The sequence below is a fragment of the Sciurus carolinensis genome, chromosome 5 (genome assembly GCF_902686445.1).
Source record: "Sciurus carolinensis chromosome 5, mSciCar1.2, whole genome shotgun sequence".
NCBI classification, from domain to species: Eukaryota; Metazoa; Chordata; class Mammalia; order Rodentia; family Sciuridae; genus Sciurus; species Sciurus carolinensis.
Genome location: NC_062217.1, coordinates 73,296,427 through 73,323,442, shown reverse-complemented (window position 1 = coordinate 73,323,442; position 27,016 = coordinate 73,296,427). Strand labels below are relative to the sequence as shown.

General features: G+C 30.5%; 1 protein-coding gene across 2 annotated transcripts in view; it reads right to left on the bottom strand.

The window, feature by feature from the left end:
- Positions 1 to 242: 242 nt before the first annotated feature.
- The window catches only part of Ndfip2 (Nedd4 family interacting protein 2), a 59,729-nt gene continuing 32,955 nt past the window's right edge, over positions 243 to 27,016 (bottom strand). Inside the window, exons 2-8 of one of the 2 annotated variants that reach the window (XM_047552898.1) lie at positions 26,633 to 26,798; positions 21,675 to 21,808; positions 16,012 to 16,105; positions 12,335 to 12,459; positions 7,863 to 7,929; positions 5,648 to 5,753; positions 243 to 3,859 (exon numbers count right to left, since the gene is read on the bottom strand). In XM_047552898.1, coding sequence (XP_047408854.1) covers positions 5,650 to 5,753; positions 7,863 to 7,929; positions 12,335 to 12,459; positions 16,012 to 16,105; positions 21,675 to 21,808; positions 26,633 to 26,798 — 690 coding nt within the window. In that variant the 3' untranslated portion in view covers positions 243 to 3,859; positions 5,648 to 5,649. Of the gene's footprint in view, positions 3,860 to 4,235; positions 5,370 to 5,647; positions 5,754 to 7,862; positions 7,930 to 12,334; positions 12,460 to 16,011; positions 16,106 to 21,674; positions 21,809 to 26,632; positions 26,799 to 27,016 lie in introns of those variants that run through there. The other variant, XM_047552899.1, reaches the window with a different exon arrangement.

The window sequence follows — 27,016 nt, the reverse complement described above, 5'->3', positions numbered from 1 at the left end:
TTCTTTGCAAGCATGAAGAGATAGGAAAACACCTCTAAGATTCTGTGATCTGGAAATATGATTTTGGTTTGCTATAACCTCAATTATTAATGGGATTGCACCCCATCTCTTGTTATTTAGTTATTAGGATTGGGAATTTAAAACTTTTCATTAAAAATCTGGTGGGTCTTTTAGAAGTCAATAGCCAACCTCTCAAAACAAAATGAAATCAGAGAACATCAAAAAATAAACAAGCAAACATGCTGAGTCCAAAATAAACATTTTAATTTTTAAAAAGTGTGAAATAAGATGGTTTTTTTCCTATTTTTTCTTAATAACTTGAAATTTTTGCACACTAGATTATATGTCCCAAATAAATAAACCCATAAACAGGTCTGATCTATGGTGAGCACTATCTTTTGCAAAGTAGAAATGAACACAAATTGTTTTGCAAAAAGTTGATTTTTTTGCATTTATTAAACTGCAATCTATCTCCTAACAAATGTGTAAAGTTAAATGATGTTGCACCTTCCAATATAATTCCATGCCAGAGTCATTTTTATCTCAAATCTTAAATGTTTTGTCATGTAAGTTAGGCCAAAGTGGTGATAATATTTTAAATGTTAAATTGGCTTTTAAAAGGATGCATCACAGGTTCACATTTCCACATCTATATAACTTTATTAACAAATAAATACATGCCAGCATGTTTATATATGGGCAATGACATTCCTATAATAATCAATGGCACATTATCAACAACAGTTGAACTTTTTCAAGAATGAGATTTTAAAAAATAATATACTAATATTTCATATGACTATTTGAATTAAATAATGATTAAAATAATATTTAACAGCAGTTAAAAAAAAATAAAAGCCACTGTTCACTATTTACCAGAAACTGGAGTCATTGAAATACAACAACTTCTATTAAAAAAATAATAATAATTATGCTCCTTTTACAGGCCAAAAGGCTGGCTAGGAAGACTCTAACAACTGGTTCCTGTCCCTACCTCAGATCCTTCTCTCAAAGGTAGTGAATTAAGGTAGTAACTTCCCAGTATAGTGAACAACTATATTTAGGATGATCATATAATTTATCCTCCAAATTAGGATACTTTTGAGAGAAAGCCAAGAAAACGGGAATAACCAAGATTGTTCTGAGTAAACTTAAAATACATAGTTAAGTACAGTATCAGATTCACTGTCAATACTTTTGTGCTTTTTGAAACCAGCTTTAAATACCAGTTGGGAAAAAAAGTTATTAAATGAAGGAAAAACCCTGAATTTTCTTCAATTGGATATTCTTGACTCCACGTTTTCTGTTATGAGAAAGTTTGACTATAAATATTTGTGATTATCATTTAGTAGGTAAAATTATGGAATTCAAAGGCATGTCTAAAATGATTTACACTTTATAGGCTCAAAATAATAGGCTGCAAATTAGTATTTTTCTAGTAACATTTTAACAGTGTAAATAGAATTTGTTTTCATTTTAAATTTCTAAATCTATCCTGAATACACTATATAGAAAAATGTATTTTTGCCTTAAAATAGTTAATTGCATAACTACATAAAAATGGATTATCCTAGCAATTACTAGCTTATTCAAATATGACAGAAATAATTTTACACATTTTTGCATTAACTTCCAAGCCACAGTTCATATGCATTCAAAAAACGTTTAGACGCTCTAATAAGAGTTTTGATTTTCAATCTTTAAGGCAGAGTGCAAAGGGCGGTGACAGTTAACCAAGCTCAAGCTCACAGGAAATGAAGGGAGGTATGAAGTATTTCATAAATATGGAAGGGAATGTTAAGTTTTTAGAAAATAACATTTTAATAGCCTCTGCTTGGATGATGAAATTTAAGGCTACCACTGAACCAATTATAGAGGATTAGGTAACATGTACACTTGAACCTTACAGATTTAGAAGGGAAAATCAACAAAAAGTGAAGTTTTGATATTGGATCAATAGTGATATCCTGTATTTGGAAAAACAAGTATAAATATCATACGAAATAAAATAAAATTTTAATAAATTGATGTTTGATAGCTGAGCTTCCTAATAACTGAAAACTACCACATGTCAAAGCTTAATTTCATTTAAAAATTATTAAAAGAACAAAGCATAGGTCTATGGGAAATGAACAGAAGATAGGAAGAAATCCAGTGGGAATCTGTATATGTTACTAGTACATTCTAATTTTAATTTCCAAACTGGGCAATTCAATTAAATATTTTGTTTATACCCCATGCCATTATTTTACTTTAAGAGGTATAACACAGGTACTTTAATCAACAATAAAAATCCTATTGCAGAGGAATAAAATGAATGAGGGAAAACAAAATATAGGAGGCTCAATTAGCAAACAAAGCTGTGTGTTTTATTCATCAAAGACAATGAAAAAATTAGAAAATACAGAGAAATACAAAAGAGGTTATAAAGCATATTTTTTTTCAGAAATGGAAAATGTCCCTGAACAGTCATGTGTATCTTTTAGCAGTAGTCAGTGTCTTAATAAATGATCAATTTTATGTTTTATATAGCTGTATTAAATGATTTTATGTTCAAAGATAATATAATTTCCATCCTTCTTAATGTTGGCTTTCAAAAGTAAAGATATAACTAACTTAAAAGAAAAAGAGATGAGGAAAAAAATGTTTTGCAAGATGCAAAATGTAGTAGCTTCTGAATGTAGAGCAGATTCCAGTTGCAGTAATAGTCACACACTCTCATCACATATACATACTCTATATTCCACAGATAAATTTCCATAATTTGAAAATAGGTATTTTGCATCTCTAAATTCTGGTTATATTTTTTACAAATTAATCCTACGATCATAAAGCAAGATGTTATTAACAGAACAAGATTTTATTTGCTAAGTTTAACAAATATCTAAAGAAAGATTATTACAGTGATATTGAAAGATATTTTTATTGGGCTTTAAAAAAAAGAAATGCAAATGAGAATATCTTATATGAAAACTTAATTTTTTAAATTGTCTTAAATGAAATAAATATATTTGCTACACTATTTTCCTGGCAAGAATCTCTAAGATGGGTAATCCTAATAACCAAGTTTCTCATATGAAAATCCCTAAACTGTTATGTCCCTTAAAAATTTTATTTTATTATAAAGGACAGTTTGGTACACCCCCACTTTTTTTAAGACCTGTCCTAAAACAAATCCTATCTTTAACACCTGAAGTTTCTACATATATTTAGTTTACTTAATTTAAAATTAATGAAAACATATCTAGACATAATTTCTAAGAAAACAATGTAAAAAGTAATTATGCATGGTTATTTACAGAAAGAATTTCCCTAAATAATAATATGTTCAAAAACTTAACAAATCCTTTCTTAATCAGCTCTGCAGGATTTAATGAACTTTATATATAACAAAGTACTTCATATGTAGAATTACTATATGAATCTAAGAGCCAGAAACTAAGCATTTGACATGGTTAATGATTTTATTTTTATTATACTAATAGTCAAGTCAGAAGTCAATGGCATTTACATGCTGGAAGACTGTTTATAACTCATCTCTTTCAATTGTATCAAACACTGATTAACCAAATATGACTAGACTTTACTGCTACAACTTTATGGTTTCTTTCAAGGATATGCAAATCTTTAAATGGGCAAAAATTCAAGTGTGCAAAACAAATGAAATATAAATAATTAAAGAATGAACAGAATGGCTTTTAAGCATAAACCACCCTGCCATTCAATTTTGAAGCTCCATCTTTTCTTCACTAATTTTTCTTCTGTTATCAGTAGTCTTCTATTCTATTAAAGTTGTAGGTTTATAGATGATCTGAAAATTTCACATTGGTATAAGAAAGGAATGTTGGGCTGATGCAGTCTAGAGACAAAGAAAGAATTAGTCTTAAAATATATTAAATTGTACTCTATCTAAATCACAGGACAATAAAAACTCATTTTATAGCAGTATTACATCAAATATATAATGTTTTTTGGATAAAGGTAACAGTCTATTTCAGAATATATTCTAAAGTATAATGCTTCTACAGGAATCATCAAGAAAATATTTATATTTAAGACTGCAAAGTGCATACAAGATAATTTCACTACTCACAAAACATTAATAAGATTAGTAAACTTTGCCTTTTTATCTTTATACTGACAAATTCTCAATGCCTTGTTTACAAAGACATTTCACTGATTAAAAAGAAAATATAACCCCCTTCTGTGGGCGGGTGGTACGGGAACTTTAATAGAACACTTAAAGTGATACTTTAATATGACCCAGAAATACAATTAAGCCACCAAATCACAAACCATACAAATTTTTTGATTAAATAAAAAATACAGGACTGGGGCTGTAGCTCAATGATAGGGTGCTTGCCTCGCACATGGGAGGCACTGGGTTCAATCCTCAGCACCATATAATAATAAATAAAGGTATTGTGTCCATCTACAACTAAAAATATATATATCTAAAAAAAATAAAATCTGTCCTAAATAACCACAGGGATTGGTTCCAGGACCACGCTCGTATACCAAACTCCTTAGATGCTTACGTGTCTTACATAAAATGGCACAGTATTTGCATATAACCTACACACTCCTCCCATAAACTTTAAATCATCTCTAGATTACACATAATACCCTTATACAATTGAAATACTATGTAAATAATTGTTGTACTATGTTGTTTAGGGAATAATAACAAGGGGGAAAAGTCTGTACATGTTCAGTATAGATGCAATCTTTTTCAATCCATGATTGGTTAAATACACTGATGCAGAACCCTCAAATACAGAATGTTGACTTAGTTACAGCAACCTTGAAATACTTCGTCCTTTTAGTCCTACAATCAGAAATTAAATGTTTCAGCAGATATTTTGTTTATGAGTTCAAATATTTTTTAAAGTTTAAACAATTCATAGATATGAAGTATCTATAAATTGGCACTTGTTTTAAAAATAGAGAATAAAGATAAAAGATCTTTATATGTATACATACTCCTGGTTGTACAACAAATTAATGCTACAACTACATACCCAGCATCCAGAAACACACTAGATAACTAGTAAGACAGCCTCTGCTTATTTTTTATACTCCCATTTATTCAAGTTATAGTCTTCATTTTAATGCAGAATGATACATGTTAAGAAAATAACAGAACTATTTTCTTAATATCATTTTTATCATTCCTTGATCCAGATTGTTAAATGACTGCATGACAAAATGATTTTCTATCACAGATTTGGTCTTATTTTTCCACCAGATGTTTATGTAGATTTCACATTGTTTTATGCAACATGCCCAGTCCTTCTAAGTGTCAGATTTTGTTTTCAAGTCTTCAAGTTTTGTGCTGGTGGTTACTTCAAACGCAATCTATGAACAATCTTTAAAAAGAAGTTTAAAAAGTATGATTTAAAAGTTTTGTTTATTCACTCTGTATTTTAAAAATTAAAATTTATGAAACTCAGTTTTGAAACTCTAAAAGGTACCTAAAAAGATCTACAACTTACTCAATTTCATTAAGCTACTAACAGTACAATATGTAAAAGCTGTGCTAACTTTGAGTAAAAATTATTTTAAGTATACATTAAGCCTTTAACATGTAGATAGTAAATGTGAATACAAAAAGAAATACACATTTGGCTACATTTATATTCCTTACCTCTATAATAGGAAGAAATATCTTGTTCTATGAGCAGCTGCCATACTTTCAGACATATTTCTGACTTTTAGATAATTAACAAATCCTCTGAAGAAAAGAAGCAGGCCTGGGAAGATTGAAATAATTCAGATATATTACGTTATTAAGCAAAAAGGGGTCTCATAAATATAAAATAGACAATTATAAATAAGACTTTTTGCTCAAGGAAGTTAATCTGCAGGATTTCATTTATTTTATAATATGTTTTACATTATAACTCCACCATGAGGAAAGATAATGAAATTTTTCTGCCATCTACATTCTTTAAGTTTGGTAAACCTAAATGTACCAAAACTAAAGTAATGCAAATCCAGTTATGACAATCCATAATTACATAAAAAATACACCTGCTAAGTAATTTCTTTAAATAGCAAAGTTTCCTGATGCACTTTAAACTGATTCAACTTAGAGAAAACTCATTTTATACCAAACTTCTCAATTAACATAACTACTGAGTAAACCAAGACATGTTTGTTTTATACAGCATTCAAGAGAGAACATATGCACACAATTGTTAAATACCGTGGGAAAAAAACAATAAACCTGTCAAGCAATATCAAGTACCCATCACCTATAAAATATGTATTTGAAGATAAATGCATTATGTGTATATTTTAATTATGAGTTCTGATCTTCAAGTAATAAAAGACTAGTATATAATAAAAATTAAGAATAGTCAGGAAAGAAAACAGGAGGCAGTCACTCTAGTGATTTCTTGGATGATTAGATATCTGAGATTTCTACCTCAGTTTTTCTCCTTTGTAAGACTGTGTTTTGAAATAATATTCATTTACAGCAAAGATATTTTTAACAAAAAAGTAATACCTGTGAAATGCTTCAAAACTTCAGATGGAAAGTATTAGATCAATATAAAAGCATTGTCAGTATTAGCATAAGCCTTTAAAATATTTTAGCATATAATTTTAGAGACATTTTATTAACTTTAGTAAATTTATAATCAGAAAATGGTAGGTGACAATAACAAATACAGAAAATACATATGTGTACAGCTTTCCTCACCAGTAGAAAAAGTTACCTGTGAATTTAAAACACAAAGTCCAAAAATAAATTTGTACTCCAATGAAAATACAGTAACCAACGCATTAACAAAAAACCTTATCTGTAATAAACTGGAGAGAAAAGATAGAAGAAATAAGTAAATTTCCAAACTTCCCTAAATAAATGCTAGATTATGGTTCTAATGTAGAACTGGGATTGTCCTCTGTATTCTACTCTGCCCCACAGTTATCTTCCTAAGATTCCTTTAATATCTTAATAATATACATATAAACAAATATGGTTAAATACTTAATAAAGAACATAAAATTCAGGAAGTCAAAAGAGTTAACAACGTAAAACTGGTTTAACCCTCATACACTTCTGACTTCCCAACACAGTCATGACAATAAAATAATTCCACTATGATTATCAGAGAAAGAATTTCATGACCTTAATTGACCACCAAGAATTTGTTTCCATAAAAATCCTATAGATTTGATAGCATGACTAGACAAAAACTCAAAGAGAAGACTGCCACCTACTGAAATGCTATTATCTTCTAGTGTAATTATTTTTGGTAGAAACAAAGCTTATTCATACCAGTTTGAACTATGGTAAAAGTATAATGTGATTTTAAGATTAACTTAGTTACCACACACATAAAACTGAAATCCATAAAGTTTATTACTAATAATGAAAAGACAGGTCTTATAAGAAGAAAACTCAACAAAAGTACTATGATCATTAGTCTGAAGTTTTTCTGTATGCCTGGCTGATTCATGATTAATGCAGGGCACATTTCAAAAGCAAAAAGCATGTTTCCATATGATCCAAAAATAAGAAAATGCATGGAACACCCAAACTATCCTTCTCTCAAATTTCCTAAGATCATTAAAAGAAATTGTGCACATATATTTTGCAAGATAAATAATGATGACAATTTTTTTAAATCATGTTAGAATTTTCAATTCATAAAATTCAGTTATCAACCATTCTTTATATTGATAGCCTCTATATAACATTAATTGAAAAGTTGAGATAAGTATTTGAATATGACAATTTTATAGCAGAAAAATCCTTTCCATACAATGTAACAATTTATTTCCATCTTGTAATGTTAGAGAATATCAGTTAAACAAAAATTAATTTAATTGAAATGCATTAATAATAAACTTACCAAGCACAAGAAATATCCACCAAAGCCAATACTGTCCATTGAAATATCCAGTAAAATAATCAGAAAACTAGGGAGTAAACATAAATATATTAATCATATTTGCATACTTGAATTTCAAAATTGTAGATTATCCTCAAATTCAGAATAATTTACCTCAATAATCTTTAAGACTTAAAAACAACATGAAAGAAAAATGATGAAAAAATACTTATTGATAATTACATGAGAAAAAAATCTCTTATGTAATAGCAAGCACACTGTTATTAAATTAACTTTATTAACAAAAGAGTCGAACTACTTACAAAAAAGTAAATGCTATATATCTGACTCAAGTCTTTTCTCATTAAAGTATTCACATGTCAGTCCTTTTCTCACAATCTCTCAAAGCCACAACTACCATCCCAAACACACTACAGCAACCCGCTGCTTTAGATATTAACACCAAAAGCCACATTAGTTTAATCTTATCAGATGGGGATGTTCTGGTGACCTCTAAAAAGAAGAGCTTTTGACCTTCTGTACGCCCCCTACTGTTAATCACTGCCCCAAATACTAGGCACATAAAGACCCCCAACTCATTGGAGTCTTTTTATTTTCAAACTAGATACTAGCATTCAGTTCCCAACAGTGAGCTGAGAATAGCTAAATGAACCTTGAAGGGGCATTTCAACAGTTCCTATTAGTAGCCGTGACAGATAGTTTTATATGCTCTATGATGTGGGAATATCAACAGGCAGGTTTGATAGTACAGGACACGAGTATCTTTTCCTTGATTAGACTCTAGCTACCATACTTCATTACTTTTAAAAGGTTTAAAAATATAAATCTAATTTTCTTCAGAGTTAATTCAGATAATTCTTCCCTATTCCTCCCCTATTTTTTTAGCACCAATGATGCCCTCAATAATTACTTTTTAAAACTGTTTCATATAACCTACTCTAAAATTACTACAAATTAACTTGCTATATTACATTATTTCTACCAGTTATTATTATTTGGTTAAATGCAGATTTGTGCTCAAATCTAAAATTAATCAAAAATATTTCCAACTTTATAGATATTTTCAAATACTTGGTGGTGATTTCCATAAAAGCTTAAAAACCCTATAGTTTTGATAATAATAAAAAATATATAAATAATGTCACTACTCGGGGAGCATATCAACTAAAGATAACATCTTTTTAAAAACTTAAGTATTTTCTCTAGAATCATTTTCTTTTTGTAATATATTTTTAGTTGTCAATGGACCTTTATTTTTATTTATTTGTATGTGGTGCTGAGGATGGAACCCAGTGCTTCACACATGCTATGCCAGCGCTCTGCTACAAACCTAGCCCTGGAATCATTTTCAATTAATAAATAAACTATACACTAAATTCTTAGAGTTAGAAATTCCAAATAGTAAAAATTTCAAGTACTATTAAATACACAAATCTCACATACTCCCAAACATTTAAAAATGTACGATAGAGAACCTGAAAATTGGAAAATTATAGTTTATAAAATAGGACTGTAGTGTGCCTTTTAATCAAGTGATTAATGATTAGAAATAAAAGGTTTTCATAGAGACTTTAGAGGCTATAAAAACAAAAAATAATAATGAACCAAAACAAAACATTTTTAACCTTATGTATATGGTAGCCAATAAAAGATAACCAAAAAAATCAAGAAAAGAGGAGTTATTTACTCCCAAATGAAAAATACAATTACCTTCACCTTGAAGACAAAGAGAAAGACTCATTATATAAAAAGGATAAAGAAGCTTTGGACTCATTACTGAAATTTTTAAAAAATGTTTTAGAATATTAAAATCATAGGGCTGAGCCAAGTTGGTTTTTTTTTTTTAATTTTTTGGTCTAATTAATAAATCAATCATGTTGATTGGCCAACCACAGGCTACAGAAATTAAATTTTGAAAAACAAACTATCAAAATGAAGAATTTGTCTGATGTTATTATACTAAAACACCAGTATTTTGTTACGTCCTACTTTCAAAAGGAACTTATTTTTAATAAAACACATGCATTTATAAATAATACATCAAAAGCCTTAGGGAGAAGTAAAAAAAAATTCTGGGCTAAAGATATTCCAACAAAATCTAAGATTCATGGCAGCTCAGAAATGAAAAAGAAAGTAACAATATGACTTATCAAATACTTATCATCTAATAAAGGGAAACACCAAAATTTTTGGAGAAAACCTCTCTCCACACTAGACTTCAAGAGGAATTCGTTGCTTGGAGCATTTCAAAAAGTCAAAGTACAGTGTAACACAGGCAGCAGAGAATTAGGAAGAAAGGCATTGAACTGAGAATAAGATAAATTCTAATCTACAAATAAACTGAAACCTTGAGCAAATTATCAGACTCTTTTGTACTTGCTTTCATCATCAACAAAATGGCTGGATCATCACCAGCATTAGATATATACACAGGGTTAAATAATTTGATGTTATCAAATTATACTTGGAACACCATCAATGTAATGGTAGCTATTATTATTTTATACAAAGAATTTTTAAAAATTCTTCTCATATCAATTCTTAACACTCACTACCAGTTTAATAGTAGCCTTAACTCAAGCAAACATATTTTAAAGGGAAACTAAAGAGTCCTGATGATTAAACTTGATCTGGTATATATCTTATGAACTGGTATTATACTTACAAAATTGTGAGAAACTCCAGGCTTTGGTTTTAAGTTCTCCATTGTATCAGATTTACCAGATTTGACTACTGGATCATCTAACCCCTTTCTTAACATCTAACCCTTCTTAACCTTGCTTTCTAGAAGAGAATTAGGTTCTAATATGCTAAAGGAATAGGCTATAAATAATGGGTTAACTTCTTTCTTATGATTATAGAATGATACTAGCAATTTATCAACTTTAGGAGAGTTGAGAAAATAGTCTTCATATCATTCTCTGTGTTCAGTGATTTAGATGAGAAATGTTATTTGAATAAGTAATTAATTATATTTGTATCACAACCAAGATTATACAATACCTGGCTCCAACTCTTTTGGGGCTTTTCTAGTAATAACTTTTGCAAGGACAGGGACTATGTCTTTATCTTTGTATATTCTGCAACTCTTACAGATATATTTTTATGGTGGGAACTCACTATACATCTCTTGAAATAATATTAAAACATGAAACTACCAGGGGACAGTTCTTACATTGGCTCATATTTTAATCATAAGAAAGCAGTCCACAGGTCCCAACCAAGAATCTTCTGATTAATAACTAAGACCTGTAATCTGGTCTGAACCAAGCTGGGATCTGATAAGATTACTGAAATCATCAGCTGCTATAAAATAAATTTTAAAATAAGGAATAAATGCATTATATCCATAGTATTAGTGTTTGTGTATATACTTCTGAATCAATTTAATAATATAGATGCATTTTCAAAGTGAAATATTTAAGAGATACTGACATATCAGACCTTTGATTCTGCTGAAAACATTAGAAGAATTTAACTTATTTGAGTAGAAATCAATATTTAAGTAAATGTGATTTATACAATTTATATATTTTACTTTAATTGTATAACAGAACTTAAAAATATATGGGTAGCATTTCAGAAGATTAAAATAATAAATAGAGCCACTTTTGATCATTCTTCTAGGCCTTATCCTTTATCTAAGAAAAACATTTGTAAAAAGAAGCCCCAAAGGGATCTTCAAGAGGCAAAGGTAAAGAGCTAGGGAATGACTATGTTAATGGCACTAATGCCTATTTAATTTTTACAGAAGAATATTTTAGGACCAGTTGTTGCAAAGGGGAAAAGAAAAGGATGTTTCTCTCTCTCTCAATCTCTCTCTCTCTCTCTCTGAACACCATCTTATAAAGGATCAGAAGCAGGCAGATGGTGATTTCAGGAAACAGCAGAAAAATAAGAGAGACTTAGAATGAACATAAGGAAAAAAGATGAGTTCTGATAGCAATTTCATAGGTCTTTACTTCTGAGCTCTGAATGTTACAAAACTACAGAAGCTATTTCAGTTCGTTATAATTTGCTGAACAACAGAAATTCTTATTTTCATCTGATTATAGGCACACTGGCACTGGACCACAATAGCAGTAGCCACGATTTACTGAGCACATACATTTGTGCAATAACTGGGCAACATACTTACTTATCGTATATCACAAAAATTCTGTGGTATTGTTATTAACAACCTATTACAAAGAAACTAATACTCAGAAGGACAACTAAATAATGTGAGAGTACACATTAGATCTGAACTTAAATTCTTCCGATTTCAAAGTTATTTCTCCAATATTAACAACAGTCTTTCATATAGTTATAAAATGTTCACACCACAGATATCACTATAATATTGTATATAAAGTAGAAGTCTTTAATTAATTGAATTCATGTGCAAAAAGTGAAGACTTATGAATTATACAGGAAATTTCATACCTTTTTATTTCAGAAATAGTAGAGATATAGGTTATCAAGATACTCACCCTGACAATAAGGATCCACTTGATCAATGAAAGGCCAAATCCACAGATAGCACCATACCTTCCAGCTATGGTATTGGTGATACAAAAGGATAAGCAAAATCCAAGCCAGTTGAAAATAAATGCCACTAAAAGCAACAGAAACGGTTCTTTTAAAGGTTATCATTTGGAAACAAATTAACAGACATAATATTAACAATTTATCACTGCCAAAAGGAAACAAGTTTCATTTCTCTACCAACTGAACCATCTTTGTAGACTGTAATTTACCTTTTGCAAATGTATTAGTTACTTACTACACATGAACAAATGGGTAAAATTGGTTTCTTGTCAGGTCAACAGGAATCAATTCCTTAAAGCTTACCATCAGTGGGTAAGTCTCCATTTTAACCAGCTAAAAACCAGATCACAATGTAATTCCCATGTAATTCTACCCCCCAAAACTGAGTATAAGCAATCAGCCAACAAAACTGGCCTTTTTTCAAAGGTAGAACGATAAAACTTAGTACTTCACAAATATTTTATGGGCTTCTTAAAGTACAGCCATAATTCTTAGGTGTTCCTTTTCTGGATTCATTTACAATATGTAACCTCATCTAAAAGCTATATTAAAATGTAGCACTACATGAACAGAACAAGTCACCAAAGTACTGTTTTTCTATTGTGTGTGGTGTCCGTATAACCCTTTTAAGAATAGTAACTTTTCCATGTGTTATGTTCTCAAAAGAGTTTACAGAATAAAGATGCTTAACATCATAAACATTAGAAAAATGCAAATTAAAACCATAATTAGATAATACCACATACTTATTAAAGTATCAAAAATTAAAAATAAAAAAATCCAATTGCTAGTGAAGATATAAAGCAATAGGAACTCTCTTTTACTGCTAGTGAGAATATGAAATGGTATAGCTACTTTGGAAGACAATTTCATTTAAGTCCAAATTTACATTTCAAAAAACTCTTAATTATTTTTAAAGTGACAAATAATTTAATTTTTCTTTAGTTATGTTTCCCTCAAATTTAAAACTGGAATGACTCAGGTGATTAATTGTAACAGCATGCTAGTAAGAAGATTCTCACATACATGGTACAAATAGCTGGACCCTGGAAGAAAAACTTTCTAAATAGAGCCAAATAGAATCTATTGTTAAAAGTGCAAGAGTTCAAGGTCAATTCCACTGGCCTATCAATTATACCTTAACTCAAATCTTAGTTTATAAAGTTTAATTAACTGACAAACAGCTGTTTTTTATTTCATTCTCTTAAAAATTGTATTAGAAATAAGACCAGAGATAGTCAGTTTAGACACTATATGCAGCACTTGTAGTAATACTTAAAAGGATGAAGAAGCAAAAACATTATCATGAAATACATGCATTTTTTTCCTTTACATTTTCTGAATAAGAACATGTAATCACATTGCCAAATTTAAGAGTAAACTTTCTTTAGAATTATATGTGAGACTGAAACACAGATGTTGAAAATAAATAAGGTAAGAATGAACCCTACAAAAGGTTTGATTAAAATATTCTTACTTATATTCACTATGACTTTATTTGTACACATATACTCTGAAATGCTCAAGTTACAAACACATTAAAGAAAATCTATTTCCAGATCTTTTTACCAACAGTAGCTATTAGTTTAAGCATGGAAAATACAGCACGTTGCAATTTGAAGAACAACCACTAGATGGCAGCAACTACAAATAAATCTATGCTTTTATCAAAGCACACTCTAGGCCTACTACGGTCTACCAGGAAAAAATGTATCAGGAAATGAAGGTTAAAAATAACAATTTCACTCTTTTAAAATTTGGGCAATATCTGTAGAATAGAAAGTATATAAAAATGTAAGCTGTAAGTTTGGCATGGTGGGGGCACACCTATAATATCAGCTACTCAGAAGACTGAGGCAGGAGGATTACAAACTCAAGTACAGTCTTGGTAACTCATGTCTTAAAATAAAACTAAAAAAGGGCTGAGGCTATAGCTCAGTGGTAGAATGCTTGCCTACCAGGGAGAAGGTCCCAAGTTTAATCCCAAATACCACAAAAAAATAAAAATAAAACGTCATAGAAAAATTATTTAGTAAACATTTAGTAAAAGTCAGATTATTTATATTAAATCTATATATGTGTATTCATATTAATTAATATACTATTACTGAACAAAAAGTCACCCAGCATATCTGTTACCATGCATTTATAATATTTATATCAATACAATATTTTCAAATTTAAAAAAATAAGAAGATAATGTAGGGCTAAGAGAAATGTAGAAATAGATAAATAAGAACTAAGCTCTGAGTCAAAATAGGTGATTAAATGAAAATATTTTTATTTTCAAGAAACAAGTATTCATACTACAAATAGTACAATAAATTTAATTATTTTATAATTAGAATTTCTTAAAAGATATGAAAGGAATTAATGTTTAAGCTACTATTTTGTAAACAAAATATACGGGGAGTTTGTTATTAATATGAAAGATTAAGGGTGAATTAAAACTAAGTTAAAAACTAAAGTTCACCAGACTAGTAATACAAAACAGCAGATATTTGTAACTAGAGTTCATTTTGTTTCCATTGTATCTATCTAAAAATTGCAACTAGAATCAATTTATGATTTAAATTTCACATATATATTAGCCAGCAAACTGAATATAATTTAGAAAATTTGAAGAAAAAGGTATAACTGCCTGCCCTTCTCCCACCAGCGTCTCTTCTTTAGCAGAAAAGGAAGCAAGAAACCATTTCAAAATGGAAAGGTTAAAGTGAACTTCCAGACTCAAAAGTAACACAAGAAGAATTTTTTTTAAGTTGAATATGGCCCTTTAAATAAGTAATCTATTTCTTGATTTTTGTCACCAAAATAAACTTTAAAGCTAAAATGAATTTTATCAGCAGTCTATCGAAGAAGGTATGAAAGCTGATTACTTAAATAAATGCTTAAATTAACCCTATCATAGTCTAATAAATTTGCTTAATTGAATACTGGGTTACTGCTATTGGTTTTAGCTACTAAAACAATTTATTAAAGGTATTAATATTATTCAATGATTTTACTATATGCTAATCTCTGTTTGGAACTGAAATAACAAACACTATGACACAGTCTTCCCTCATGAAGTTTAATTCTACAGTTAAATATTAATTTAAGAATTTTGTAAGATGTTTAAAAATACTATATTTCTAATCTTCTAATTATGCATCGTTACCCCAAAAAAGACTTACACTTAATTTCATACCTTTGTGCCTCCAGTGACATTGTTCTGGCTGCCCAGAATATCCCCTTTTCCAAACCTTGTTTTGGCTTAAGACCACTCAAATGAAGTGTTCTGCCCAAAACCAGATTTTACAGTTTCATTCTATATATTCCTACAGCACTGAATGGACATTTAAATGCATTTCTCTTACAAAATCTTCAGTTTAAATTAGCTTATATATCTTTATACAGTCAATATCTAGCATCATGACTGCAATGCATAATTATCCAATGAGTGTTTAATAAATTCGAGGATTTATATTCACTAGTCCTCTGTCTGAAACAATTTGTATTGTTGTATGATGTGAATATATGTTAAAAATTTATTTTCTTCACTGTTACTTTAAACACAAAACACCTACTGAATATTTTTATAAAATTAAAAAAAAAAAAATTTGGAAAGATCACTTACTGAAAAATGCCAGCATGAAAATGCCATCATTACCCACTCTAAGCTGGTCTGCATCACTGAAGTCATCTCTTGGTGGACACTCTTCCTCCGGATTCTGTGAAACACATAATATCAGAATAGCTCACTAAAAAAAAATTTTATTTCCTTAAATGTAACAATAAGAACTTCAATAAAATCTAATGTTCTCAATTATTGCACAGACAAAATGAGATAATGAGTACACTGTCTGGTAATGAGTTAGACTCAAAAAACAATAGCAAACATTTTTTTTCAGGGGCACTCTTAAAAAACAGTGTTTTGCAATTAAGATAAACACAAAAGAGATTGAGTTGCATAACATGAACTTAATAAAAATGGTATCATGAAGACAGATGTTACCCTGTTGTGTTAATGTCAAATGAGAAAACAGGCACTTCCATAATCAGTAGTGGAACACAGTAAGTACCATCCCAATGGCTCACAATTTGGCAATGTTTGTCAAAAAACAAAAAAGTACACACCCTCTAATCCAGCAATTCCAGTGTTTGAAATAAATTGTACAAATACACACACACACTCACACATACATACACACACAAATCCCACTTGTAAGAAATGAAGTATAAAGATAATTCATTGCACCAATGTTTGTAAGAGCAAAAGATTACACACAATTTAAGTGCCCATCAATAGTGAACTGTGGCCTATAATCCCATTGGCTCAGGAGGCTGAGACAGGAGGACCATGAGTTCAAAGCCAGCTTCAACAACTTAGTGAGACACCAAGCAACTCAGTGAGACCCTGGCTCTAAATAAATACAAAAAAAAAAAGGACTAGGGATGTGGCTCAATAGTTGAGTGCCCCTGTGTTCAATCCCCAGTACCAAAAAAAAAAAAAAAAAAAAAAAACAATGAACCCTGTTAGGAGATAATTATCCATGGGTCTCTCACATTTCTGCACATGTTGCAGGTAGAAATACTGGTTACCTTTTTCTGGGTGTTTATATAGTACAGAGCTTTGGAAGAGTATTTCCCTTCATAGCAAGGTGTGGACATTCTTATCAACCATTAGAAAAGATGAGATCCTTAAAATTCAGGGTTTCTTTTCCTATGAACACAATCCATCACATGAACTAGTAGATGTACTCCTCTTTGCACTGTTTGAACCAGGGCTCATGGAAGTGACAGAAATAAATACTAATACTCTGTACTGCTATTATTGTGAATAATAAAGTCCTAAACAGTCCTATGTCTACCCACTTTCAGGAAACTGACAGACCAATCAGACTGCTTGTAAATTGGGTAAAAACTCAAGACTTGATAGATTGGGGAAATAAATTATTTCATATCTATCCAATGAAACTTTAAAAAAAAGTAAAAATCTTGACAATTAAAAAAAGAATAGAAAATGTCTTGATAGTCTTATATTCTAATACAATCTCCAAAATATATTATGTGAAGATCATTTGTATAATATCAATTGTATATTGTACACTAAGATATTAATATATTTTCTTATAAATATAAAGAACATCTCTGAAAGCAATAATTGATTGCCTCCAATATTCAACAAATATTACTAGTACGTCCAGCAATTACTACATGAGACTTTGCTTCCTAGTCCTTGTGATACATTAATACACACAAAACAAATATGTATGACCTTCTGGAGCCTATACTACAGATAAGGGAGTTAGACAATAAACAAAAACATAGTAATAAGTTATGAATATAATTATTAAAAAGTGCAAATGCTAAGTCAGAAGAGAAGAAAAAGGAAAGGAAAGGGAAAGGGGGAGGGGACAAAGGAAATTTGGGGAGGCTATGTAGTTAAAAGTTTATAATTTTAAATATGGTAGTCAGATAGGCCTCACTGAAGTAAGACTTAACTTACTTAACTTTAAAACTTAAAGGAGAGATAAGAGGATTAACTATGCAGGTATCTCATAGAAATAGTTCTAGGCAGAATAAGCCAGAACTAAGGCCCTAAAACAGAGTCATACATGACATGTTAGAAGAATAGCAGAATTTTCCATGGATGAACTAGAGTGAACACAAGAGAAAATTGGAAGAAGAGGTCAGAAAGGTCCAGAAAGTTCACTGAAGGATCTTGGGTATTACCGAGTAAGAGGTTTTACTCAAATTTGATCAAATGAATGATATGTGATTTACATATGTATTATCCCAGGCTATATATACACAATCTGAATTGAGAACTAATTTTTCAGGCCAGTCAGAGAAGCTAGTGTGCTGTCCATGAGCAAATAAATAGAAAGGTCAAGGCAGAACTTGAATCCAGGTCACTGATGTTCTTTCCATCCAGTCATGGTAATCTTATATATACACTGCTTTCTTAAAAAGAAAAAAACTTTCAAAGCCATATTATATTGTTCATTATTTGGGCAAAAGATCCCTTAAACTCTGCAATCATATAGCCTGACAAACTTTATATGATAAATTTAAGACTGGAAATGATTAAATGCATATTAAAATTTTATAAATTTTCAAATTAATTCAAGAAATAAACATGAAAGTACAATATGAACCCTCAAAAAAAGAAAAAAAAACTATCAATGATGACAAAAAGTAGAAATGTTTCATACTATTTTTAAAACATTAATTCAGAAATTTTATCAAAGAATTTCATTTTTAAAAAGATAGAAGACGTATACACAAAGATATCTTATGTAATATTGATACTAGTGGAGGAACCCACACACAAACATGTGATAAGGATCTAATTGTCCACTGGGAAAAAAATGGCAGTAAATTACACCAGTATATTGATTCCATGAAACAGTCAACCATTAAATAACAGAAAATATTTACATAAAATTGTAAAACAGAAAAGAAAGCATCTGTGAAATACTTTCAACTATATTAAAATTTATCAATAAATCCAAAATTTGTAAAAGACTAAAATATTTTAAACATAAGACCTGTAACAGAATGCTTGTGGTATTTTCATCTTCTTAATTTCCTACACTGGTTAAAGAAGGCATTCATTAATTTAACCAATTATATTTTATTAAACACCAAATATATGCCAGTAATAGTTGGGTGCTAGGAATATAAACTCAAGGTCCTGACCTGGAGTTGCTCACAATTTATCAATTGCTAGTTCTTATGTCAAAAGGTAAACTACTGAAACAATTTCAAATAAGTTACCAAAAAAAAAATGATGTTACCCACTACAAGGTTTTAGATGAGCCTACCTGATGAACAAGTCCTGTTCTAAAAGTTTTATAAAGTGAATGATTTGAAATTCAGTTACTTTTCATGGAAATATTAAAAATGAGTAGAACTGACAAATACCCATTAAACCACTATGTAATATACATGCAGCTCTACCCATCAGAAATAAAAAAGAGAAGGGGAAAAAAAGAATTAAGAAAGTAAGAAACAAAGATTATGTTGCAAAATCTCTGTACTACTACCTATATTGTCCCACTAAGAGTTAATTTAAGAAATAAACTTGGAGCTCACCCATCCTGAGACTCATCTACAACTGAATGTGCTCAAATTCTAATCAGACCAGTTTTATTTTTTAATTTAAAAAATATTTTAATAAGAATTATATATATTTAATATATAAACACATGTATACATTTATGGTATGCAACTGATGTTCTGAGATATGAATACATTGTGGAATGGCTAAATTGAGTTATTTGACATGCATTTCCTTGCATATCATTTTTGGTGGTGAAAATACAAGATTTATCTCTGAGTGATTTTTAGGAATGGACATTTTAAATATGTGTGTGTGGAGATACATATAAACAATCATATCCTCATAGTCTGCAAAAAGAGGGTGCTGGAGCACTGGATTAGGAAGCAATGATAAATTTAAAAGATATTTTACAAGGATCCCAAGTTATTGTCTTTGTACAATTATACTTTGCTTTCTATGAAATTCTCTACAAAACCCATGAACTAACATAACAATATCAACAGAAGCAAGTGAAAACAGGGAATTTTTCTTTGTGGACATGTTCCAATTCAGGTTGGGAATCACAGTTTCTTTCTAAAACAAGCCACATGAAATGATGATAGTGACAGAATGGAATAGTAATACTTGAGAATTTTCTCTCCAAAGTGGATCTCAAAGTCCAGATAGCAAGACTTATTAATGCTTCCTACTTTAGAAGTAGGAAGTTAGGGCAGTAAATGCCCATAATACAATTTAAGGACCTTTGGCTCTGCAAATATCAAAATTCTAAAAATAGAGTTGAATTTACTTCCCTGAGAGTCATTCATGAGCATTTACAAACTTCCCTGAGAGTAAGCAAGCTAGAGTTCATTTTGACCGAAACTCCCTACTTACATAGATTTCTTCCTTCTCTGAAATTCTTTCTCACATTAAAAATCCTTCTTGACGGGGCTGGGAGATAGCTCAGTCGGTAGAGTGCTTGCCTTGCAAGCACAAGGCCCTGGGTTCGATCCCCAGCACCCAAAAAAAAAAAAAAAAAAAAATCCTTCTTGACAGGGTCACTGGTCAATAAAATGAATTTTTAAGCGGCTTATTTTCCTCTCCAAGAGACATTAAGTTATAAAAAAATAAATTATGGGTTTATTATCTTTCCCTAACTTCATAACTGTTAGCTATCACATTTATGTGTGATAGAAGATGGGAGTGGGGACAGGGATGGGAAGAGCTATAGCTGATGGAAGAAGCCCATCCTGGAAACATGCTTACTTCTCAGAGGATCTAACTGCTGGGCTCTGGCCTCAAGTATAGGAAACACTTCTTTCTTTCTTGACTCCTCACCTAATTCTACCTTTCTTGGATGAGGTTTTGTTTTGTTTTGTTTATTTTGTCTTTTTCCTAAACAAAATGGGATGAATCCAAGAATTTGAAATGACATTTCCAAAGCAAGAAAAAGAGACAAAAAACTAGCCCTGCTTGCAGCCACACTAAAATATAAATAATTTCCACCTTTTACCTGCCTGCCAAATAGCATACATGTATCTTTGCTGTCTCTCCATTACTGAGATAGCCACTCCTTTTATCAGAAAAAATAACATGTATCTCACTGACCCCATTACTAAAGCATATAATGAAAGAGAAAGGGAAGAGGAATCCTTGACCATCACTCCAAAATTCTAGGATATGTTAAAAGGAAAAATGAATGTTAGCTGAAAAGAAAAATATTTAAAGGTCCTATTTCTCTATGCTATTATATAGTCTACCTTGAGTTCTTTCATATAGTCATTAGTCTGGCTATGCTAGGATGAATCATAACTAAAGTGCCAGACTATGGAATCTAAACTTATGTAAGGAGAAAAATAAGTACATGGACAGTGAAGAGGTCAGAAGACTAGAGGTCCAGGTAAAAGATTATAACTATTAGGGTGGTGGTAACCAGAGTGAGTGAGTTAGAAGGATGGATGCCTGCAACTAAAATTTTATGAAATTATAAACAAATTGGTGAAGACAAGGTCTAGAATAACCACAAGCTGAGATAGGATAGAAAGGAAGATCAACAGAAATGAGGTCAAGGAAGGAAGAAGATGAATTTAACTTGGAGAATGCCAATTTCACAATAAATGATGCAAATAAGCAGTATAGGGAAAATACAGGAAAACTACACACACTATCCTAAGGAACTATTTGATATTATTAAATGTACATATGACAAATTAACAAAAATATTATCAAAACAAATGATTAAACTTTCTTACTCTCTGAGATGTTTCTGCCGCTGCAGCTGCCATTGCAGCAGCTTTAGCCTTCTCAGCTTCATCGTATGTGGGAAGTGAGGTAGCAACACTGTAGGGCGGTGGCACAGGATAAAACTCACTGTAAACTTCCGCATCTGATGAAAAAGAGTTTAAAAAAAAATCATTAACAAACTATTTAATATAATCATATATCCATGACCACAATAATTTACAAAAGGACACAACAGACTGCTGTTACAGTTCCACATTATAAGTTATATAACACATCAATTACTATTATAATCATATATCTTATGTCATTTATTATAAAGAGGACTGGTAAATACACTCTAAAGGTTGATACATTAAAAAAGAACCTCAAGAATGAGATTTTGTAAAGGAGTTTCAGACAAGGGAGGTTAAGATTCAGAATACATGCTTATTGGTAGGCACAAAGAAATTACTGGTTCATTAGCTCATAGTCAAAAAGTTTTTAAAAATCAGGAATAATAACAACAAATTTTTACATGATACCATTTTATAATCACTTCTACATACATTAATCTTAGCTATGCTGGGATTTAGAAAAATTAAGTGACTTGCCTAGTCTTAAACACCCAGTAAGTGGGAGACCCAGGGAGTTCCTACCTTCAAATACTTGGCTCTCATAACATATAAGGAGTAATTTTTCCCCATATGTTTATTTCAGCAACTGCCCTCATCTCTTAAGCAAACAGTATTTCTCTTTGCTAAAAGACTGATGAAATCTAACTCTTTTTCACTCTTATCCATTTCTTCCCATTTTCACCATATTCATTTTATGAAGTATTTCTCCCTCCCCAATAATATTTAAACTGTTTTTGAAATATGATCTCCAGAAATATATATACATATATGCATATATAATAGTATATGTTATATATGTGTATGTATATACACATATGTATGTGTGTGTGTGTGTGTGTGTGTCTGTGTGTCTGTGTGTATAGCAAGTACAGACTACTTATTTAAAAAATAAAACTGCTGGATGTGGTAGCACATGACTCTAATCCTAGGGAGTTGGAAGGCTGAGACAGGAAGATTGATTACAAGTTTAAGACCAACCTGGGCAATTTAGTAAGATCCTGTACCAAAATAATATATTAAAAGGGCTGGAGATGTAGCTCAATGGTAAAAAAGCCCTTGGGTTCAAGTCATAATACTAAAATGAAATGAAATAAAATAGAATAAACTAAAAATAAAGTTGCATCACTTATTTCTAACATAAGTAGTGTAAATCAAACTAAACAGATCACTGAACTCTATTAGATTTATGGTAGAATCATTGACATGGGGAAAAAAAAGGTAGATTCCATATTCCACAAAGTCTAACATCTGTTTTATGATCTCCTCATTTATAACTACATTTTTTATATTTTCTGTATGAGTAAGAATGTTTTCTATCAAATTTTCTTCCATTTACAACATGAAAACACAATTTTACTTGGCAATACTTTTTCTATTGTATTTTCATATATATAGGTTTTAAAACAATGCTTAATGCTATCAATAACAGCTAAGAATCTACAGTCAAGTCATTTTTAATCTAACAACTGAAAGTGCTAACAGCAGTATAATACTCAATGTTATTCACCAGAAGACAGAAGAGGCATAAATTAACTGAAGTAAAATCTAAGTGACAACAATAGTTGCGAATTTCAAGGCAATAATATTAAATTTATAAATTTTAAAAACTAGAACACATTATTCAAGATAATATAATATTTTATACCAAAAGTATGTAAATTTTTGAAATTCTTTAACACTCAAGATAGAAAAAAAGAATCTCCACAACTAACAGATGAAAGTTGAGGAGCACTAAATTACTATAGCATTAATGGTCACTTTTTAAATTTTAATTATTTTTCTTCTACCCTGAAAGGCAGTGGTTCTCAATCAAAGAATTAAAATCTAGGGAGCTCCAGCTCCAAGCTGTCTCCTTAGGTGAGTGATCTCAAGAAAATCACTAAAACACTATGAAGCTCTACTATCTCATCCACAAAACAAACCCAGCAAGGCTATTATCTACTATTATAGGCAGAAACAGAAGAGTATTCAAGAGGAATATATTATGAAACATTATAAAAATGTCATGTATTATTAGTGATGTTACTCAGATCTATTAAAAACAAGCCATAAAATGACCTCAATCTCCAAAGAAAACTAATGCACCCTATGCTTAACATATAACACATTTAGTTGAAGAAAAATATTAATAGCTTTTACTGAAGAGACCCAAAATTCCCAAATTATTCAGTTCTTGTGCTGGATTAAAGTCATGAGTGACCTTTTAAGCAAGAGTTGTAAAAAATGAAGAGGACCGTCTCCACAAAGGACACTGTAAGAATAACTGAATATCTAGATGCCAGAATCAACTGGTTTTACAGCTGAAATGTAACCTTTAAAAATGACATGTCACATTATTACTACTACTCCAAATCATAAAACAATGGGAAGCTTCTCCATTCATTTTATGCTACTTTACAACAAAATTACAAAGTTACAGATCCCACTAATAAAACTGTAAAAACTCGAAGTGGACTACTAACAAATCTAAATCCAAAAGGGATTAGTATATGACATGACAGCTTATTCTAAGAACACAGAGATGGATTAATTTTTTTTAAATCTACTAATAACATACTTTATTACAACTAAAATTAAAGGAGAAAAACCATATCATTTCATGATCAGATTTTTAAAAATTACTTCAGAGGGTATCTAGCCTACTGGAGTCATTTATTACAATGGGAAAGACTGCAAAAAGAAAAGGTTTGGTGAAGGAAGTAAGAGGAAGTGTGCAGTCATGCTAGTTTTAAAAATTAGTTTACAAGTTCTATGAAACTGTTCTCATATACAGACTAATTTCTCTTCCTTGAAGAAAGACTAAACTCAAGGACTCATTTCCTACAAAACAAATATGGTAGAAGTGACACCAACTTTCAAGGCAATCTCCTTATAGGATCCAGAGTTTCTACCCAGTTTTCTCTCAGAATTCTTGTTCTTAAAACCCAGCCATTATTCAGTGAGAAAGCCTATGTCACAGGAGGCCAAATATGGATGTTCTGGCCAACAGCCTCAGCTGGGGTCCTAACCCAAGTCCCACACACATGAAAAAAGGGAGCCTTTGCAATGACTCCAACCCCAGTCACTGTCAGATGAAAATCACATGAGCCCATAGAAGAGAATAACATAGTAGATCCCAGTATATCTCCAGAACCATGAAAATGAGTAACAATGAATGATTGGTATTTTATTCCAGGAAATTAGGTGTCATTTGTTACACAGCAGTGTCGGTAATGATAGCCACAACCAAGAGATCAAGATTTTACTCTTAAAATTAGTATCTTCCATTATTCTGACATGGACATCATCAAGAAAACAACTAATTTTCTTTCTTCAAGGTTATCATCAAAGTGATTTCTATTTAACTCTTGTGATGCTGGGAATCAAATCCAGGACCTCAAACAATGTGCTATATCCCTAGACCCAAACTGAGTTTATCGTTCTTTTTGATTATTACTTTAATTTAATCAAGTATTATAGATTTCTTATTCTAGCACTATATTCTAGAAATCTGAAATTTTAAAAAAAATTAGCACATAATAAATTTTAACAAGCAACAAACCACTTGCTAAATTCAAAGACAAATAAAGTTGGTGAAAATGAAAACTATGCACAAGAAGCTGGTGGTACAGCTCAGTGGTACAGTGCTTGCCTCACAAGCACAAGGTCCCAGCATCAACAAAAAAAAAAAAAAAAAAAATTTTTTTTAAAGTATATGAAACTGGCATACAGATCAAAACATTATATACAAATAAAAGGAATGTACATTTATTAATTTGTGAGAACACCTTCATGGACAAGATTATTTTCAGTAACTGAATAAAAAAAGTAAATGAATTTGATGGACAAAATCCTGGGTCCTAAAAAAAAGGAGAGGAAAAAAAATATATATATATATTGCATCTTTTTATACACTGCAAATGAAAAAATGGTAACCAGAGAACGCAGACATGAATTCAAGAGAAGTAAATGGTAATAAAGAATAAGAAATAAGGATGACAAAACATTCTAGTGAAGGGTATTTTCTATTAAAATATTTTTCAGTAACTGATTTTTAAAATACATGTTTCATAAAGAATATATATCATATTTAGAGCAGTAATTTTGATTTTATTTAGATGTTATCAGACTAGAGAAGTTACAATAGCATACAAAAATCATACAATCATATAAATCAAATAGTATACAAAATCACAGTCGTATACAAGTCATAATGACTAATTTAGCACTGCTGAAAATATGTAAACTGTGGCCAGAGAAAAAACTGATATTTTTTCTCTAGAATGACCTGAACAGAGAAGATAAACAGTAGTAAAGCAGGAATCACTGTCTTGTATTCAAGAATTATTACCACATGTATGGAATTAACACTATGTACACCTTTTACCTCTGATAAGATATACCACATTCTTACCCACTCTCATCATCACTACAACTTTGTTTCATGAGTACATATATATATATATATATTCTGTACATATATACAGACACATGTGTATATATATTTGTATATTCATATACGCATGTGTATGTATTATACATGTGTATATGTATGTTTACATTTGTATATTTATATATGCATGTATATGTATGAATATGAATATGTGCATATATATGTTTAAAAGCCCATTTAATTACACAAAACCATACTGTCAAAAAAAAGGAAAGGTAATACCAGCTACTCAGGAGGCTGAAACATGAGGTTCACAAGTCCAATGCCAGCCTGAGCAACTTAGCAAGACCTTGTCTCAAAATTTAAAATTATGGGTTAGGGATACAGCTTAGTAGTGAAGTGTCCCTGGGTGGTTCAGTTTCCAGTACAAGGAGGGGGGAAAAAAAAAGAACAAGTAAAAACATTACTAGCTGTTTCATACCTGAAGTTGTAGGTACTTCCACAGTTATACTACTATAAGGGGGAGGAGAAGAATCAGTTTCAAGTGCTGGTGCTGGAGGAGCAGTCTGCACAATCTGTGGGTTTGGGTTGGAAGTGGATGGCTGCTCTATAGCAGATGATTCTGAATTATCCTCTTCATTATGAAGCTAAAAGAACAAAGGAAAAGGAAAATGAAACTAAAGTAATGCTGTTTATTATTTTTCTTAAATTTAATTTTTAATTTATGGCAAATGATCACCTTTTAGCATTTTAAAAGATGAACAAAAATTTTAAAGACCTATCAGTTACCTAATCAGTCACTTCTTAAGAAATTCAGAATTTTTATAGTTTCTTTACAACAAAAATGAGGTACAAAATAGTTGTG